This window comes from Ornithorhynchus anatinus, chromosome 7, assembly GCF_004115215.2.
Source record: "Ornithorhynchus anatinus isolate Pmale09 chromosome 7, mOrnAna1.pri.v4, whole genome shotgun sequence".
In the NCBI taxonomy this organism is placed as follows: domain Eukaryota; kingdom Metazoa; phylum Chordata; class Mammalia; order Monotremata; family Ornithorhynchidae; genus Ornithorhynchus; species Ornithorhynchus anatinus.
In genome coordinates, this window is record NC_041734.1 from 57,728,195 (window position 1) to 57,749,098 (window position 20,904).

The following is a 20,904-nucleotide window of genomic DNA, read 5'->3' on the forward strand; positions in this document are numbered from 1 at the left end:
CAAGTACCATTATTATTATTGAAGTTTCGACTGGCTGCTCAGAACCCTCCAGGCTTGTTCCCAATTCCAGTTTGGGGACATTAGAAAATGGACAGCTCTTCTGCAACCAATCAAAACATTTCCCTTTAGCTCCCTCCTAGTTCATCCCCTTCACCCGTCCCACTGTCCGGGTTAAACTGATGCAAAATGCTTTCAATATATTGTGTTTTTCAGGAAAAGAGCTGAAAGGGGATGGGTGGAGGTGGAAATGAAAGCATGCGCTGCCATCTGGTGGCTGGTTGTATTCAGAGCACCTCTGTTAATAATAATAATAATAATAATAATGTTGGTATTTGTTAAGCGCTTACTCTGTGCAGAGCACTGTTCTAAGCGCTGGGGTAGATACAGGGTCATCAGGTTGTCCCACGTGGGGCTCGCAGTTAATCTCCATTTTACAGATGAGGTAACTGAGGCACAGAGAAGTTAAGTGACTTGCCCACAGTCATACAGCTGACAGATGGCAGAGTCGGGATTCGAACCCATGACCTCTGACTCCCAGTGCCGGGCTCTTTCCACTGAGCCACGCTGCTTCTCCGAGAGATTAGCGTGCGGACTGAAGCTGCCGGTAATTCACATAGGATGCAGGTGCTCTGATGATAATTGTGGTATTTGTTAAGCCGTTACTATGGATCCGTAACTGTATTAAGCACTAGGTCGGACACATTCCCTGCTTCACCTGGAACTCGCAGTTTGAGTAGGAGGGAGAACATCATCTGTAAAATCCCCATTTATAGGTCACTGGGCCAAGAACTAAGTGCTGGGGGCATACAAGGTAATCGGGTTGTCCCTCATGGGGCTCACAGTCTTAATCTCCATCTTACAGATGAGGTAACTGAGGTACAGAGAAGTTAAGTGACTTGCCCAAAGTCACACAGCTGACAAATGGCAGAGCCGGGGTTAGAATCCACCACCTCTGACTCCCAAGTCCGTGCTTTTTCCACTGAGCCACGATGCTTCTCTAAGTGAAGTGACTTGCACAAGGTCATACAACAGCCAAATGGCAGAATCAGAATTAGAACCCAGGTCCTCTGACTTTTAGATCCATGCTCTTTCTCCTAAGGCACACTGTTTCTTTAGTTCCCTCAAGTCCTTTTTACAGCTGAGGAAATGGAATGTGCTCACCACAGGAAATCCCACTTTCTGTCTGGGTTTATCAGGGTCATTGCGTCGATCAGTCGTATTTGTTAAGCGCTTACTATGTGCGGAGCACAGCACCGAGCACTTGACCTTGAGTCCTTGCTCTCCTGTACCCCATCCCAATGTAGGAGTAGCACTGAATAATTCCAGTAATGTCTGGCTTCTCATTACACATCCTTTCCTTAATTGTGTTCCATCCCGTGAGCCACCCATAATGGAGGACACCAGTCTCCCCCACCTGCCCCTTCTTCCCCCAGTTTTCTCTCCTCTCATGATAATAATAATAATGATAATGGTATTAGTTAAGCGCTTACTATGTTCCAGGCACTATACTGAGCACTGGGCTAGATACAAGCAAATCGTATCGGACCAAGTCCCTGTCACGCATAGGATTCAAAGTCTTAATCCCCATTTTATAGATGAGGTAACTGAGGCACAGAGAAGTGAAATGATTCACTCAAGATCATACAGCAGACAAGTGGTGGAGCCAGAATTAGAACCCATAAACTCCCAGGCCCGTTCTCTATCCAATATGCTGTAATGAAATCCGGACGTGGGATCCAGCATCTATGAGGAAAGTTACCCAAGGAGGGTGACCTGAAGAGCAGAGTGGCAGCTCTGAGGCAGTAGAGATTCAGCCCTTCCCACTCCCCAGCCATCCACCAACCTCTTGTTGACATCATGCCTTCCTGCTCTCAGCGGCCCTGGGCCTGGGTAGTTTGAGTGGGATTCTGACAGAGTAAGAAAGAACAAGTGTGCATCAAGGTGTGGGATGGCTTTACTCACCCACTCAGCACCCGAAGGCCTCCTCACATCTACACCCACCCTGACCCCTCACCCTGGCTTAGTCTTGCCTCTGCACATTTTTTCCTGAATCTGCAAACTGGGGTGTCGTACAAGTCCAAGGTCTTGGGGAAGCTGAGGTGTGGCAAAGAGGAAGTGAGCAAAATAGCCTCTTGCAAATTGCCTCCCACAGAACTAGCAGCAAGGGAGTGCAGAGTAATCACTCTCGAGAGCCTCCTGATGTCTCTGGCCAGTTTCAGTCCTACTCTCTAGAGTCTTATCTCTGATGCGCTCTCGAGTCTGTCCCCTCTAGATTGTAAACACCCTCTAGATTCCCATGTTCTCTCCCCCGACCAGCTGTTCCAGACATTTAACTCCCTTCTCAAACCTCCTGTCCCCTCTCCCCCACCCTCTCTTTCCCCTAATGACCTGGCTACCTACTTCATCACAAAATTGAAACCACCAGGCGTAATCTCCCTAAAATCTCCCCTGCTCCTTTCAAATCCTCCCCCTCTTCCACTCTCTTCTACTCTCCCTATGTTCCCTGCAGTATCTCAAGATGAAATCTCTCTCCTCCTCTCTAATCTACCCCCTCTACCTGTGCTTCTGACCCCATCCCTTCATACTTTTTTAAACACTCGACCCCTCCCTTCTTCCCTCTTTAACTGTTACCTCCAACTGTTCACTTTCTAACAGCTTCTTCCCCACTGCTTTCAAACAAGGCTATGCATTCCCTATCTTAAAAAAAAGCCCTCCCTTGACCCCACGGCTACCTCCAGTTATCGCCCTATCTCCCTCCTATCATTTCTCTCCAAACCTGTTGAAAGAATTCATTCATTCATTCAATCAATCGTATTTATTGAGCACTTACTGTGTGCATAGCACTGTGCTAATCACTTGGAATGTAAATTTGACAATAGATAGAGACAATCCCTGCCCAACAATGGGCTCACAGTCTAATAGGGGGAGACAGACAGCAAAACAAAACAAGTAGTCAGGCATCAATACCATCAAAATAGATAAATAGAATCATAGATATATACACATCATTAATAAAAAAGTAATAAATAATATATACAAATTGTTTACACTGACTGTCTCCTCTTCCTATCCTCCAATTCTCTCCTAGATCCCTCCAATCTGGCTTCTGCCCCATTGACGCCACAGAAACAGATATCTTTAAGGTAACCAATGATCTTCTTTTCACTAAATCTGAGCGCCTCTACTCCATCCTAATCCTCCTAGACCCCTCAGCCTCTCCGACACTGTAGACCATGGTAGAAAATTAATGAATCTTGGATTCGCTGACACTGTCCTCTCTAGATTCTCCTCCTATCTCTCTGACAACTCCTTCTCAGTCTCTTTTGCTGGTTTCTCCTCTGCCTCCCACCCTCTGATAGCAGGGGTCCCTCAAGGATCAGTTCTGGTTCCTTTCTATTATCCCTCTAAACCCACTCCCATCTCTAGGCAGCTGATTCCAAATCTACATCTCCAGCCCTGACCCCTCTTCTGCGATCTCACATTTCCTCTGGGATGTCCCACCAACACCTCAAACTGTACTCTCCCAAGTATTTAGTACAGTGCTCTGCACACAGTAAAGGCTCGATAAATACAACCGATTGATTAAACGTGTCCAAAACTGAGCTCCTTATCTTTCCACCCAAACTCTGTCCACCGTCTGTCTTTCCCATCCCTTTAGACAACACCACTAACCTCCGTACCTCACAAGCCCGTAAATTTAGTGTTCTCCTCCACTCGTCATTCTCATTCACCCCGCATGTTCAGTCTGTCACCAAATCCTGCCAGTTCTACCTTCACGACATTGCTAAAGTCTGCCCTTTCCTCTCCATCCAAACTGCTACCACGCTGAGCCAAGCATTTATCCTATTCCGCTTTGACTGCTACATCCTCCTCCTTTCAGAGCTCCTGCCCTCCACTCTCTGCCGACTTCAATCCATACTTCACTATGCTGCACGAATCGTTTATCAACAAAAATGCTCAGTTTATGTCTTTCCACTCCTGGAGAACCTGCAATGGCTACCCATCCACCTCTGCAGAAAGTCCTTACCAACGGCTTTAAAGCACTCAATCAGGTCTCCCAACCCTATCTCACCTCACCAATCTCCTACTACAGCCCAGCCTGCACACTCTGCTCCCGTAGCACCAATTTAGTCACTGTGCCCCGATCTGATTTACCTCACCACCGACCCCTTTCCCATGTCATCCTGATAGCCTGGAACTCCCTCCCCCTGCATAAATGCCAGACCACCACTCTCTCCATCGTCAAAGCATTATTAAATTAACATCTCTTCCAAGAGGCCTTCCCCAATTAAGCCCTCTTTTCCCTGGTTCACTTTCCCTTCTGTATCATCTGTGCACTTATATCTGTGATCTTTGGACACTTTTTCCCCACTTCTAACCCTACAGCACTTATGTGCATATATTTAAATTAAACTTTGTAACTTATTTATTAATATAAATGTCTGTCACCTCATCTAGATTCTCAATTTGACCTTCACAACATTGCTAAACTCTGCTGTTTTCTCTCCATCCAAATTGCTACCACATTAATCCAATCTCTTATCCTATCCCATCCGTCTTGACTACTGTATCAGCCTCCTTGCCTACCTCCCAGCCTCCTGTCGCTTCCCACTCCAATCCACACTTCACTCTGCTTCCTGGATCATTTTTCTACAAAAAACGTTCAGGTCATGTTTCTCCTCTCCTCAAGAACCTCTGGTGGTTGTCCATTCACCTCTCTGCATCAAACAGAAATTCCTCACTATTGGCTTAAAGCACTCTATCACCTTGCCCCTTCCTAGCTCACCTCGCTACTCTCCTACTACAACCCAGCCAGTACACTTCAATCCTCTAATGTACCTCCATCTCATCTATCTCGCTGCCAACCTCTCATCCACATCCTGCCTCTGGCCTGGAATGCCCTTCCTCCTCATATCTGACAGTCAATTAGTCTTCCCCAATTCAAAGCCTTATTGAAGGCACATCTCCTCCAAGAGGCCTTTCCTAAGCCCTCATTTCCTTTTTCCCCATTCCCTTCTGCATCTCTCTGACTTGTTCCCTTTATTCATCCCTCATCCCACTCCCACAGCACTTAAGTACACATCTGTAATTTATATTAACGTCTTTCTCCCCCTCTAGAGTGTAAGTTTGTTGTGGTCAGGGAATGTATTTGCTTATTGTTATATCATACTCTCCCCAAGCACTTAGTACAGTGCTCTGCACATAGTAAGCTCTCAATAAATACAACTGACTGACTAACTAGGCTGTAAGCTCATTGGGGCAGGGAACGTGTCTGCTACTTCTGTTGTATTATACTCTCTCAAGTGCTTAGTACAATGCTCTGCACATAGTAAGTGCTCAATAAACACGATGGATTGATTGATTGACTGTAATCGTGTCCACCTGCTTTGTTGAATTGTACTCTCCTAAGTGGTTAATACAGTATTCTGCACACAGTAAGTGCTCAGTAATTATCATCATTTTTTTATTGTTCCCAAGTCCCCAACTAGCCTCCTTCCCTTCAACCCACCCTCCTGCCTGCTTACAGTCCTATGGGCTCTTTGCCAGAGTTTAGGAGCTTCTGCACAGCTACTTTCAATCTGACCACACACTATTTCCTAACCGCTTTGTAACCCTCTGCCAGCAGAGAGGAAACTTGCGCCAGGAGACTGTAGCAGCTCCAGCAGTGAATGGTGAAACTCCAGTTGGAGCAGATTCAAGGGGTGAAGGCCCTGCCTCAGCTCAGAAAGTGCTGATGGTGTGGGGAAGGTCCTGCCTCTGTTCAGACAAGGGTTGGTTGGTGGAAGAACCTGCACACTTCTCTCCTCTAGTTCCAGCCTTGTTCACTGTGCCTCGATCTCATCTATCTCACTTCTGATCCCTATCCCACATCCTCCTTCTGGCCCAGAACTCCCTCCCCCTCCATAAACACCAGACAACCACTATCTCTGCCTTCAAAGTCTTATTAAGGTCACAATTCCTCCAAAAGGCCTAACCCAATTAAGTCTTCTTTTTGGCTCCCTCTCCCTACTGCATTGGCTATGTACTTAGACCTGTACCCTTTAAACACTTGACATTCAGCTCACCCTCAGCCCCACAGCACTTACATACATATCCGTAATTTATTTATTGATATTAGTGTCTGTCTTCACTGCTAAGCTCCCTGTGGGCAGGGAGTGTGACTACCAACTCTGCTATATTGTACTCTCCCAAGCACTTAGTTCAGGGCACTGCACACATAGTAAGCAATCAATAAATACCATTAAATTGATTGATGGATCTTTTTCAAACTCCTCTAATGGATTGTAGACACTGACTGCCTCCACTTCCTTTCCTCCAACTCTCTTCTTGACCTTCTGCAATCTGATTTTCCCCTCTCGCTTTTACTCGATCTCCAAGGTCACCGATGACTTTCTCCTCGCCAAATCTAGGGGTCTCTACTCCATCCTAATCCTCCTCTACCTCTTGACTGTTTTTGACACTGGGGACCACCCTCTTGTCCTAGATATACTATCTAACTTTGTTATTCTCCACCTCTTTTGCTGGCTTTTCCTCCGTTTGTCAATCCCTGACTAGCTGTACCTTAAAGCTCTGCTCTGGGTCCCCCCTTCTCTTCTCAAATTATACTCACTCCCTTGGGAACCTCATTTGCCTCCATGGCTTCAACTACCACCTCTATTCCATGACTCCAAGTTCCAACTCTCCAGTTCTGACCTCTCTCCTTCTCTGCAATCTCACATTTCCTCTGGCCCCTGAGGATGCCTCTTTACCTGGATGTCCAATTGGTACCTCAAGCTCAGTAATAAAAATTATAATTATTTTGATATTTGTAAGTGATTACTATGTGTCAAGCACTGTTCTAATCTCTGGGGTTAATTCAAGTTAATCAGATCAGACACAGTCCCTGTTCCACATGGAGTTCACAGTCTTAAGTAGAGCGAGAACTGGTTCTGAATCCCTATTTTACAGTTGAGAAAACTGAGGCCCAGAGCAGTTAAGTGACTTTCCCGAGGAAGGTCACATAGCAGACAAGTGGCAGAAACAGTGATCCTCTGTCTCCCAGGACCGTGATCTTTCCACTAGGCCATGCTTCTCCTCATTATGCCCAAAACTGAACTCATCTTCCCTTAATCGATCAACCAGTTAATGGCATTTATTGAGAGCTTACTATGTCCAGACACTATATCAAGCACTTGAGAGAGTACAAAAGAGTTGGTAGACACAGTCCCTGCCCTTGGGATTTTATAATCTAAAACCCCTGCTCCATCCATCTTTCCCACTATGGTTGACAATGCCACCATCTTTATCCTTGACTCTCACCTCTCTTTCCTCTTTATTCAGTCTGCTACCAAATCCTGTTCGCTCTTCCTCCTCAACACTCCCAGAATCTATTCTCCTCTTCTACTTCCAAACGGCCACCACGGAGGCCAAGTATGTGTCATAACCCAGCTTAACTACTGCATCGGCCTTCTTGCCGATTTCTGCCTCCAGCTTCTCCCCTCTCCAGACCATACTGCACACTCCTGACTGGATTATTTTTCTAAAATATCATTTTGGACATGTCTCCCTGTTCCCTAAAAACCTTCAAGAGTTGCCTATTTCTCAACTCAGAAAGTCCTGACCATAATGCTTTAAGGCCCTCAACCAGCTCTCTCCCTCCTATTTATGCACTCTCTTCTCCACGCCATTTTTTTCCCTCCCCTTTGGTCCTTCCTCCTGAGAACTTGCTCAGCTCTGAACTTCCTCTCAGCCATCTCACTTCCTGAAAACCATATACAGAGTCTGAGAATGTAGCTTATCTAGATGTTAGAGGGCTAAGGAAAGAGCAGGGGACAGCTGAGGGCAGAAGCCTTGAGACCAGGAAGTGGACAGCAGTGACTTGGATTCTCCAGGTCCTTTGGTTGTTTGGGGTTTGACCTTCCTCTACTAAGCAGAATCTTTGTGATCCAACTGTGGAACAGCACAGAAATCAGCTGATCTCAGGAAGTGGTTTCTTGGCATGGGTACGTTTTGAATCGATGGGGACTCTTTGAGCTGGGAAGTAATACCCTCCGGTCGGGGGAAACCTCACCGGAGAAGGGACGATCAAAGCCTCAGGGTGATCATTGCAGAACCAACGCTCACCGGCAGGCCGAGTCCAGAACGACTGCCCCTGGCTCTTCCGTCGCCTCCCCACTCCCTTCCTGAGTCTTCGCAGGATGTCTGAGAACAGCACAGCCCTGAGCGTCCAAGATGCTGCGTACATTGCTGTGGAGAGTGTCATCGGCTTATGTTCCGTCGTGGGCAATGCGTTGGTCATCTGGGTGGTGTGGCTCAACCCGAGCCTGCAGAACACCACCTTTTACTTCATCATCTCCTTGGCCCTGGCTGATATCGCTGTGGGCATCCTGGTCATTCCCCTCGCTATCGTGGTCAGCCTTGGGGTCCCCAGCTACTTCTACAATTGCCTCTTCATGTCCTGCCTTCTGCTGGTCTTCACCCATGCCTCCATCATGTCCCTGCTGGCCATCGCCGTGGACCGCTACCTGAGGGTCAAGCTCACTATCAGGTACCCCCACCTCCCCTCCTGCCCATCTGTATGGCTGTCTAAAGAGGGATGGGGAAGGGGCAGGAGTGACATCCCCGAGGAGCTCTGATCCAGAATGAGCTTTCCTTCTCCTAAATTATTTTAATGCCCATCTCTCCCACTAAACCATAGGCTCCTTGAGGGCAGTGATCGTGGTTCCGATCTCTATTGTACTGTACTCCCCCAAGAGCTTAAAATGGGGTTTGGCACACAGTAAGCCTTCAATAAATACTATGGATTGGTTGATTGATTGATTGATTGATTGATTGATTTAGAGAGGAGAAGTCTGAGAGATGTCTCCCAAACTGGAGGCGGGGAGTGTCCCGTTGAAGTTTAGCCCTGAGAGCCTTTCCAGAAAAGGCTGGGTAGGAAACTAACCCATATCTTAGGGAAACAGAACCAACCGGAACTGATGCCCACCCACAAAGTGACTTTGATTTATTTTTATGGTATTTGTTAAGCGCTTATTATGTGTCCAACATTGTTCTAAGCCCTGGGTAGGTACAAATTAATTAGATCGGACACAATCCCTGTCCTGCATGGGGGTCTCGGTCTAAGTAGGAGGGAGAACAGGTGTCTCCATTTTACAGTTGAGGAAACTGAGACTCAGAGAAGTTAAGTGACTTACCCAAGGTCACACAGCAAGCAATTGGCAGAACTGGGATTAGAACCCAGGTCGTTTTGACTCCCAGGTTCAGGATCTCTCCACTAGGCCACATAGTTTGTTTCCTCTAAAGTAGCCCCTAACCAAATCCAAGCTATTAGAGCAAAATTATCTTGATATTTGAAAGCCAAAGGTAGGAAAGCATTGGTGGTGGCTTAGGAGTGAGGGGCTCAGGATCAGAGAGGAGGTCCACCTTGTAATTTTTTAGTCACCATGTGAATGAAGTTTGTTTACCAAATTCAGCGTCAAATTAAAAAAATAGGTTTAGGCTGAAGTCTTACCTCAGCAGTCTTTTGAAGTTGTTTTCTGGGTAAAGAGGTAAGTTTCCCTCCTGGAGGATACTTGCTGCAGCTGAACGGGCACTCCCAGTGTAGAGAAGAGGCCATGAGCAGGAAGTCACCGGAGCACTGTTGTCATCAGATCCCATCTTCTCTTTTCCTCCTTCCTCCCTGATGCTTCTGACAGCCTGGCCAGGCCTCTGCAGCCTCCTTCTGCAGATGGAACCTTAGAGGATGGAGGAGAAGCCTCCTTGCAATGTCTTTTCAATCATCTGTCCAGCCCACATTAGCAGATCTGGAGGTCCTTGAGGTGCCCATTTCACCAAATGAGAGCCCCCTTAGGCTAGGACCTACAAAAGTCACCTCATGACTCCCCTGCTGCTAGGCAGGTCTGGATCTAAGTCATCCCAGACTGCCTGGAGACCTTCAGGGAAAGAGGTTTCTCAGTCCTTACCCAATTGCCACCTGCCTCAAATCCTGAAGAGAAGCAGAGCTCTTCCTATTCTTTTCCCCACACTGCTCAGTCCAGTGGAGGTAGCAGAGAAGTGGCTCTGATGTTTGCCTGCTGTGTGACCTTGGGCAAATCAGTTAATTTATCTAGGGCTCAGTTTCCTCATCTGTAGAATGGAGTTTCAATACCTGTTCTCCATCACCCTCAGACCCTCTGCTATGTGAGGCAGGAACTGTGCCCGACCTGAAAATCTTGTATCTACCCCAGCGCTTAGCACAGATTAAGCGCTTAACAAATACCACAATTTCTTCCTAGACAGAGAAGGAGCTTTCCCTTTTCCTTTCCCTTTCTGTCTTCTCGCACAACCTGAACCGAAACTCTTTTATTTTTTCCCCTCCAAACAGGTATAAAAGAATCACCACTCACAGACGAATCTGGATGGCTTTGATACTCTGTTGGCTGATATCTTTCCTGGTGGGCTTGGTCCCCATGTTTGGCTGGAACACGAAACTTTCCCCAGGTGGACCAGGAAACTCGAGCCACCTGCCATGCAAATTCCTCAGTGTCATGAGCATGGATTACATGGTATATTTCAGCTTTTTCGCCTGGATCCTCATTCCCTTGATCATCATGTGCATTATCTACTTGGATATCTTTTACATCATCCGGACCAAGCTAAGTCAGAACATGTCTGGTTCCAAGGAGGCAGGCACTTTCTACGGGAAAGAGTTCAAGACGGCCAAATCCCTGGCTCTGGTACTGTTCTTGTTTGCCGCGTCCTGGCTGCCGCTGTCCATCATCAACTGTGTTTTGTATTTCTTCCCCCAGAGCAAGCCACCTATGCAGGTGATCTACCTGGGTATCCTGCTATCCCATGCCAACTCCATGATGAACCCCATTGTTTATGCTTGCAAGATCAAGAAGTTCAAGGAAACCTACCTCCTGATCTTCAGATCCTACATCCTATGCCAGTCTTCCAACTCCACAGAGCCCACTGTGGACTCTGCAGCCTATCGGCCCTCTCGGGAGCTAACAGTGCTGCGGAGGTCAAGCACGACGACCTTTACGCCTGCTTCCCTCAGTGGAGACTGGGGACAATAGTCCTTTGGTTCCATACCCTATCTGAACAGGAGTTTCCCACCTATGCTCTGGAAAGTGATGGAATTACCCAAGAAACCTGGAAGCATTCTCTGATTTCAGTCAGTTTCCACCGGTTTCAAATGGCCCTGCCTTGGGTTGAATGAGTGGGGCTGGCGTTTGGGGTGAGGAGATAGCCTTAGTTGACTCACCTCAAAATGGAAGAGACTCCAGTTGGTCACTGACAGAAACCTAGCACCAGTCAGGCTCTGCTCTGGGGCCCCTTTCAGGCCCAAATCCTTGGGGTCTGGTAAGCGAGAATGGAGAATGAATTGGATGTAGCAATTGCTTCAACGGTTGTTGCACTGGCATGTGAATGTAATTGAGCAAATAAAAAGATATCTCCTCATGGCCAGCCACTTCCTACCAGGGCGTGGGCCCCCTTGGACATATACATGTCTAGCCTGGGGTCCTGGTGGCCCTGGGTGGTTTCCTTCCGGGGTTGCTGTGTAGAATTGCAACCTGCACCCATTTGACACATCTTGCCCTCCTCCAGCGGGCACCATATCTCTCAAGTTCAACCTACCCATGACCTCACTGACCTCTGCAGAGCCAAAGAGGGGTAACAGTCAGGGAAAACCAGGAACCTGAGAGAATGGAGACTTGTAAACTCATCGTGGACAGGGAATGTGTCTGCTCTCCTAAGTGCTTTGTAGAGTGCTTTGCACACAGTAAGGGGAAGCAGCGTGGCTCAGTGGAAAGAGCCTGGGCTTCGGAGTCAGAGGTCATGGGTTCGACTCCCGGCTCTGCCACTTGTCAGCTGTGTGACTGTGGGCAAGTCACTTAACATCTCTGTGCCTCAGTTACCTCATCTGTAAAATGGGGATTAACTGTGAGCCTCACGTGGGACAACCTGATTACCCTGTATCTACCCCAGCGCTTAGAACAGTGCTCTACACATCGTAAGCCCTTAACAAATACCAACATTATTATTATTATTACTAAGTGCTCAATTAATACAATTGAATGAATGAATAGGAGCGGAGTGGAGCAGGGAAGGGAAGAAGGGAAGGGCAGGAAGTCTTTCCTACTCTCCCCTCCTTGGACAGGCCCATCAGCATGACTCCTGAAGGAAACTGAGCCTTTGAAAGGGCTAATCACCTGAATGAACAGCCAGATGATATTTATTCCTTGAATACCTATCCCTGGGTGGAGGTGTGTGACTGTTAGAGAATCCTTGAAAGCAAGGTGGCTTAAGAGGAGTGATTTCTAACCCAGAAAGCTAGCACAAAAGGAGCTAGAAAAGGAGAATGGTTGGCAACGGCCTTAAAACAGATCTGACTCAGGTTAGAAAAATGAAGTGAGAGCCCGAGGTGATGGAAAATGAAAGCATTCAGGTGTTAATCTTTTCAATCCATCATCCCTCCCCAGTATCCAATTCATACCTCACGGGGAGCTCAATTAGTGAATGAGGCCACACAGTCAAATCTACCAAAACAAACACTTTCACGGTGGGGAAATTTTTAAAGAAAAAAAATATGAAACCTTCAAGGAGACAGAGTTAAACAGGGACCCATAGCTTATTCAGCAAGCAACAGAAGTTTTTTCCACTTTCATTTCAGCTGTGCCCTGGAAATGAACAAAAATTTGGATCATTGGCTCCTGAACAGATTGCAAGTCATCGAAGTTCTCTGGAAATTTATCTGCCTTTCCAGGAGGGGTTTGCTTCTGTATAATGAAGTTTTTTGTGGTAATTAGGTTGACCATCTTCATAGGTAAAGAGACCAAGCCTCAGTAATCCCAACCCAACCTTGTCCCATCACCTTGCCCTCTCCTACCTCACCTCCCTTCTCTCCTTGTACAACCCAACCCCCACACTTTGCTTCTCCAGTGCTAACCTTCTCACTGTCCCTCGATCTCGCCTGTCACTCCACCCACCCCTGGCCCACCTCCTGCCTCTGGCCTGGAACGCCCTCCCTCCTCAAATCTGCCAGACAACTGCTCTCCCCCACTTCAAAGCCTTACTAAATGCATATCTCCTCCAAGAGGCCTTCCCAGACTAAGCCCCACTTTTTCTCATCTCCCACTCCGTTGTGTGTCATCCTGACATGCTCCCTTTGCTTTACCCCTTCTTCCTCCACCATAGCACTTATGTACATATCTGCAATTTAATGATTGATATTAATGTCTGCCTTCCCACTCTAGACTGTAAACTCATTGTGAGCAGGGAACGTGTCTACCAATTCTGATGTATTGTGCTTTCCCAAGCGCTTACTACAGTGCTCTGCACACAGCAAGTGCTTAATAAATACGACTGACTGAATGAATGAATGAACCTTAACAAGCCCAGCTGTAGATTATTCTGCAACTGATTATCCAGGGTGTGGATCATGTTGGTCCCTGCCTTCTGCTTCTCCTTCTCCTGTTCACTGTTGGTCTCTTCTCTCTTGCAAAGCCACATAAGGGTGAAGCAGTCACCTAAACAGGAGGAGCCCAAATTCCATTGAAATCTATTGGTTAAAGTGAAAGTTTTAGACTCTCTACTGATTTCAATTATGCAGGCTCCCCCTGACAGATGATCAATTAATAAATCAATCAGTTCTATTTGATCAGTATCTGCACACTTACTGAGTGAAGAGTGCTATACTAAGTGCTTGGGAGAGTTCAATATATCAGAATTGGTAGACACGTACCCCACTCACAATGAGCTTACAGTCTAGAGTGGGAAGGCAGACATTAATATCAATCATTAAATTGCAGATATGTACATATGAGAAGCAGCGTGGCTCAGTGGAAAGAGCACGGGCTTGGGAGTCAGAGGTCACGGGTTCTAATTCCCGCTCTGCTGCTAGTCAGCTATGTGCCCTTGGGCAAGTCACTTAACTTCTCTGTGCCTCAGTTACCTCCACTGTCAAATGGGGATTAAAACTGTGGGCCCCCCGTGGGACAACCTGATCACCTTGTATCCCCCAGAGCTTAGAACAGTGCTTTGCACATAGTAAGCGCTTAACAGCACAATTTATTTATTTATTTACATAAGTGCTATGGGGCTGAGAATGGGGTGAATACCAAGTGCTCAAACGGGAGGGATCCAAGTATGTAGACAATGCAGAAGGGAGTCAGTGAAAGGAGGGCTTAAATCAGGGAAGGTCTCTTGAAGATGTTACCTAAATCATGCTTTGAAGATGGGGAGAGTGGTGGTCTGACATATTTGGAGGAGGAGGGAGTTCCAGGCAGAGGAAGGAAGTGGGAAAGGAGTTGGATGCCTGTCTAACTTGTTTTGTTTTGTTGTCTGTCTCCCCTTTCTAGTCTGTGAGCTGGTTGTTGGGTGGGGATTGTCTCTATCTGTTGCCAAACTGTACTTTCCAATTACTTAGTACAGAGCTCTGCACACAGTAAGCGCTCAATAAATATGATTGAATGAGTGACAAGATCATTCAATTGATTGAATCAAATGACAATATCATTCAATTGATTGAATCAATTGAATCATTCAATTGAATAAATGACAATATCTAAGTACAGTGAGCAAGCTGGTGCTAGGGAAAGCAAGTGAAAAGGCAGGGCTATAGTAGGAAATCAGTGAGGTAAGGTAGGAGGGGACAAGGCGATTGAATGCTTTAAAGAAGTTTATGTTTGATAAGGAGATGGATGGGCAGGGACTGGAGGTTTTTAATGAATGCGGGGATGTGGATTGAAAGGTTTCTTATTTTATAAAATTGATCTGGACAGCAGTAAGATGTATGCACTGGAGTGGGGAGAGGCAGGAGGCAGGGGGTTCAGTGAGGAGGCAGATACAATAGTCAAGACAGGATAGGATACATGCTTGGATCAATATGGTAGCAGTTAGGATCGAGAAAAGGGTGGATTTTAGTAATGTCGTGAAGGTATAACAAACAGGATTTGGTGACGGACTGGGTATGCGGGTTGTATGAGTTGAGAGTAATGCCTGTGATGTGAGTTTGTGAGATAAGGTATGGGAGGATAGTGGTATTGTCCACAGTGATGAAAAAGACAGGGAGAAGACTGGATTTGTGTGAGAAAGTGAGTAATTCTGTTTTGGATGTGTTTAGATTAAGGTGTCAGCAGAACATCCAGATAGCGACATTCTGAAGGCAGGAGAAAATGTGAGACCGCAAAGGAGAGAGGTCAGGACTGGAGAGGTTAATCTGGGAGTCAGCAGCAGAAAGATGGTAGTTGAAGCCATAGGATCAAATAAGTTCTCCAAAGGAATGGGTGTAGATGGAGAATAGAAATGACCCCAAAAAACTGGGGGAGGAAGAGGAGTAATAGCAGTTTAGGAAAGGAAGAGTAGAAAGAGGAGTAATAGTAGAACTGTAGTAGTAATAGAGGAAACAGTGATAGAAACAGTAGTAATAGTAATAATAATAATGATGATGATATTTGTTAAGTGCTTATTTTGTGCCAATCACTGTACTAAGCGCTAGAGTAGATAAAAGGTAATCAGGTGTCCCAAGTGGGGCCCACAGTCTTAATCCCCATTTTAATAATAACAATAATGTTGGTATTTGTTAAGCACTTACTATATGCCCAACACTGTTCTAAGTGCTGGTTGTCCCATGTGAGGCTCACAGTCTTCATCCCCATTTTACAGAGGAGGTAACTGAAGCACTGAGACGTTAAGCGACTAGCCCAAAATCACACAGCTGACTAGTGGCAGAACCTTGATTAGAACCCATGACCGCTGACTCCCAAGCCTGTGCTCTTTCCACTGAGCCACGCTGCATCTTTTAAATAACACCAATGGTAATTGTTAAGCACTTACTATGTGCCAAGCACTGTTCAAAATGCCGGGGTAGATACAAGGTAATCAGTTTGTCTCACATGGGGCTCACAGTCTTAATCCCCCTTTTACAGATGAGGTAACTCAGGCACAGAGAAGTTAAGTGGCTTGCCCAAAATCACCCAGCTGACAAGTGGCAGAGTTAGAATTAGAACCCATGACCTCTGACTCCCAAGCCTGTGCTCTTTCCATTAAGCCACGCTACTTAGTAGAAATGAGGTAGTAATAGTAATAATAATAATGGTGGTATTTGTTAAGCACTTACTATGTGCCAAGCACTGTTCTAAGCCCTGGAGTGGATTCAAGGTAATCAAGGTGTCCCACGAGGGGCTCACAGTCATAATCCCCATTTTACAGTTGAGGTAACTGAAGCCCAGAGAAGTGAAGTGACTTGCCCAAAGTCGCACAGTTGATAAGTGGTGGAGCCGGGATTAGAACTCACAACCTCTGACTCCCAAGCCCAGGCTCTTTCCACTGAAGCACGCTGTGCCTCCTAGTAGTAGCAGAAATAGCAACAGTAGTAATAGTATAGTATAAATTCATCTTGATGATTTTGTTTTGTTCTTTTTTCTTTGCTGTCTGTCTCCCCTGTTTAAACTGTGAGCCCGTCATTGGGCAGGGATTGTCTCTGTCTGTTGCTGAATTGTCCATTCCAAGCGCTTAGTACAGTGCTCTGCACATGGTAAGTGCTCAATAAATACTTTTGAATGAATAAATGTAGAAGTAATAGTAATAGCAGAAATACACTGGTAATAGTAGAAGTAGAAATATAGTATTAATAGTAATAGCAGCAATATTCATTCATTCACTTCATTCAATCGTATTTATTGAGCACTTACTGTGTGCAGAGCACTGTACTAAGTGCTTGTAAACTACAATTTGGCATCAGAGACAATCCCTACCCAATAACGGGCTCACAGTCTAGAAAGGGGAGACAGACAACAAAACAAAACAAGTGGACAGGCATCCACCTCCAAGCAGTAAGGGCCAATTCTGGCAAAGACAGACCTCCTGAGGAGGGAGTTGGGGCCCACAGTTGGGGAAGCAGGGCTTCAGAGGTCCTGGGCCCCTGATGGGGAGAATGGGTTAATGGAGCTGGAGTCAGGTGTCCAAGATAGCCGATCAAGGGCCGGCACCCCTGGAGAACTGCCTAGGTGCAAGGGAGGACTCCTGTAGGAGGCTCTTTTCTCTAGCTCTTCTCTCCTGCCCATCGGAGAGCAAATGGGCCTTGAATGTAGAAAAGCATCAAGGAAACTGGAACCTTAGCCTTGAAAAGGTCCATCTGAGGAGACCCACTGCAAGGATGGAATGGAGGGACATTTTCTGCCCTCTGGGATCTTGAAGCAAGGTCCTGGAAATGTTTTTTATGATATTTGTTAAGCGCTTACCATGTGCCAGGCACTGTTCTAAACCCTGGGATAGATACAAGGTAACCAGGTGGGACACGATCCACATACCACACGAGGCTCACAGTCTTAATCCTCACTTTACAGATGAGGTAACTGAGGCCCAGAGAAGTTAAGTGACTTGCCCAAAGTCACACAGCAGATAAATGGCAGAGCTGGGATTAGAACCCAGGTCCTCTGTCACCCAGGCCTATGTGGGAGTTGAAGCCCGAGCAATGGAGCCCAGAGTAAAGAGAGAGTGAAGCCTGCTGAGTCAGAGACCCACGGCAGCCCACAGAGAGAGGAGGATGAACGATGCACCAAAACCATGGAAGGAGCAATTCAAGGGTCAGAGCTGGACTAACATGACTTAGGCAATGGTCCTGCCACTGGGTGGTAGGATTCAGGAATACATTTAAAATGCAAAGTGTATATATATATGGTACTTATTAAGTGATTACTGTGTGCAGGGCAGTGTACCAAGGTCTTGGGAGAGTACAATGAAACAGAATTGGTGGATTCAATTGAGATTACAATCTCTATCTCTAGATATATATAGATACATGTACATATATATATACACATGTACATATTTACACATACACATATACACACACATACACTAATGTATACATTACTACTAAACATGATCCTTTAAACACTTTCAGTTGTTGAAATGGTTGGTTATGCTGCCTGTCCCATCTACTGGCTCTAAGTTTTGTTGGCAACCAATTTTGTCTAGGTTTTTATTCTCTGTACTGATCGACTTTAAAGCCTTACATTTATACTTAATTTTCTTTTCTAGAGCTGAATTTCAGCTCATTCATTATCCATAAGTAAAACGTCATATAACAGAAAGTTACTGGTCCAGTGGTTATTGTATAGCTGCACAAGCTGAAGGAACAGAGTTTGGCTCACTGTACCCCCGATCGGAGAAAAGTGGGTCTCTGTTCCTTCCCCTTCACTCAAGCAAAGCAAAATGTAATTCTAGCATTTCCCTATCCAGAAAAAAAAGATATTTGTTAATTTAGCAAACTTCTGCAGATTAGCCATTTAAGCCTACTAATACCCAGTCTAGTAAGTAACGGTAGTAGAAAAGTATGACTGCATTTACTGAGCTCCCACAAGGTGCAGTTCACTGTACTAAGTGCTTCCCAGAAGGAAGTCCCAGGAGTCATGAAGAAAAATGCTTCAGGAGAAAAGAAGTTTTTTGGTGGTGTTTCATTTTTGGTGGGTATTTGTTAAGCATTTACTATGTTCCAGACACTGTACTGAGGTAGATACAAGCTAATCAGTTTGGACGGAGTCCATGTCCCACATGGGGCTCACAGTTTTAAATCGTCATTTTACAGATGAGGTAACTGAGGCACAGAGAAGTGAAGAAGTGATTTGCCCAAAGTCACACAGCAGACAAGAGGTGGAGCAGGAATTAGAACCCAAATCCTGACTCCTAGCCCCATCCTCTATCCACTAGGCTCTGCTGCTTCCACAAAATCGGGACCCCGTTTCCCAGAAACTTTAAGAACAGTGGTACTTAAAAAGACAAGGGACTAGAAAAAGAAGTAGGAATAGTAAAAACAATGATAATATAAGGGCTTACTAAAATAATAATAATAATGGTATTTGTTAAGCACTTACTATGTGCCAAGCACTGTTCTAAGCACTGGGGTAGATACAAGTTTATCAGGTTGTCCCACGTGGGGCTCACAATCTTAATCCCCATTTTACAGATGAAGTAACTGAGGCACAGAGAAGTTAAGTGAGTTGCCCAAAGTCACACAGCTATGTAGCAAACACTGTACTAAGTGTTGAGGTAGATACAAGTTAATCAAGTTGGACACAGTTCCTGTCCCATAGATGGCTCACAGTTTAAGAAGGAGTAGGATTTCCTTCTCATTTTACAGATGAGGTAATCGGGGCCCAGAGAACCCAAGTGACTTGCCCAAGTTCACACAGCAGACTAGAGGCAGAGCTGGAATTGGAAACCAGGTCCTCCGACTCCCAGGCCAATGCTCTTTCCAGTAGATCATGCAGCTTCTCTAAAAAGAGAGTCATGGGCTGAGGGGGGAAACAGAAATCAGTTCTAGAAAGAAAATTCCAAGTTGAGTCACTAGAAAACAGTGCCTTCCTGTTTTCACTTTCTTTAGTCATCCATTAGACACCATTAAAAAACAGTCATTTCAAGAATTGGAATCTGCCCTTATCTCTTGTTACCCTGAGGCAAATGGAAACATAACTACAGATACCCAGGAGAGTTAGGGTTTCTTTGAACCTCAACACCCTTCAATGAGCCCCGGAACAGTACTGATTTCAAGTAAGTTCATTCAATAGCATTTATTGAGCGCTTACTATGTGCAGAGCACTGTACTAAGCGCTTGGAATGTACAAATCGGTAACAGATAGAGGCAGTCCCTACCCTTTGACGTGTGAGCCCCATGCAGGACAGGGATAGTGCTGACCTAAGTAACTTGTAATTACCCCAGTGCTTAGAACAGTGTTTGCAACACAATAAGTGTTAAATAAATATCATTACACAAAAATGAAGTGGAATTTGTCCATGATGGAAAGGGTGTTCCCCAGATTACATTTACAGTAGCACCAGTCAGTAAAAGACATTTATGGAGCACTTCCTATTTCCAAGCACTGTACTGAGCTTTTGAGAAAATAATAGTACAAACACGTTGGTAGAGTTTGCCATGTAGTTGGGGAGATCAACATAAAAATAATTTACAGAGAGGCTCCTAATGGGCAGGGAACATGCTTATCAACTCTGTGCTGTAATCTGCCTAGCATTTAGTAGAATGCTCTGCTCACAGGAAGCACTCAGTAAATATCATTGATTGATTGATAAATGCTATGGGGCTGGGGATAAGATGAGGATCAAAGTACTTAAGGAGTACAGCCCCAAGTGCATAGGTGGCATAGAGGTAAGGCAAATATTTACTTGAGCAAGGTTTGCACCTTACTTTACCCTTTAGCTCCTTAGAACAGTGCTTGGCACATAGTAAGCGCTTAACAAATAACATAATTATTAGCCATCAGTTCTATAAATAGTTTTAATCAACACAAATGGTGTCAGCCCAGAAACCAAAACATTTAAATTATCCGCAAGATCTCCTTTGTAGAGATTGTTAGAGAATTTGAATTTCAGTACTTACCAGCTAAGCAAAGTTTGATCTCTCTCCATTTGTGGCTATCTACTTTGTTTCTTTCTAGTCTTTGTCTAGTCTAGCACCTCTTTTTGAGCTCCTAGGTTTTAGGGCTGTAAGCAGTACAGAAATATATAGGTAGATAAACTGATACTCCCACATGAAGGAAATTGGAAAAGATTTATATTTTATTTTTTATCCTTTTCCCACCTCTGAATTTTTACTTCTGCAGTTTCATGCGGAGAGATGCCTTAAGTTTTTCAGGTGCAAAATTCAATCACTTTAAGTATTAGACTCTGAACATGATTGATGTATGAATACACAATATAACCAAACAATTATTTGAAAAACCTTCCCTGTTAAAGCTAAATTTAAAGTCAAATCTTTGTCAGTGAGTTTGGCACTTCGGCAGTTTTACTTTGGGCTCACGCATATTTAGGACCATTTCAATGATACTAGAAACTAGGGGAGCCCAAAATGAGTTTGTTAGAGGAAGTGGAGGCTAGCAGTAATTATTATTATCATTATCATCATCATTATATTTGTCAAGC

At 45.3% G+C, this 20,904-nt stretch overlaps 1 protein-coding gene across 1 annotated transcript; it reads left to right on the forward strand.

The window, feature by feature from the left end:
* The first annotated feature begins 7,746 nt into the window (after positions 1–7,746).
* Positions 7,747–11,424, forward strand: ADORA3 (adenosine A3 receptor). The gene is made up of 2 exons (XM_001517692.3): positions 7,747–8,527; positions 10,343–11,424. The coding sequence occupies exons 1-2, from the start codon at positions 8,178–8,180 to the stop codon at positions 11,037–11,039; spliced, it is 1,047 nt and encodes a 348-aa protein (XP_001517742.2). The 5' UTR covers positions 7,747–8,177; the 3' UTR covers positions 11,040–11,424.
* The last annotated feature ends 9,480 nt before the right edge of the window (positions 11,425–20,904 follow it).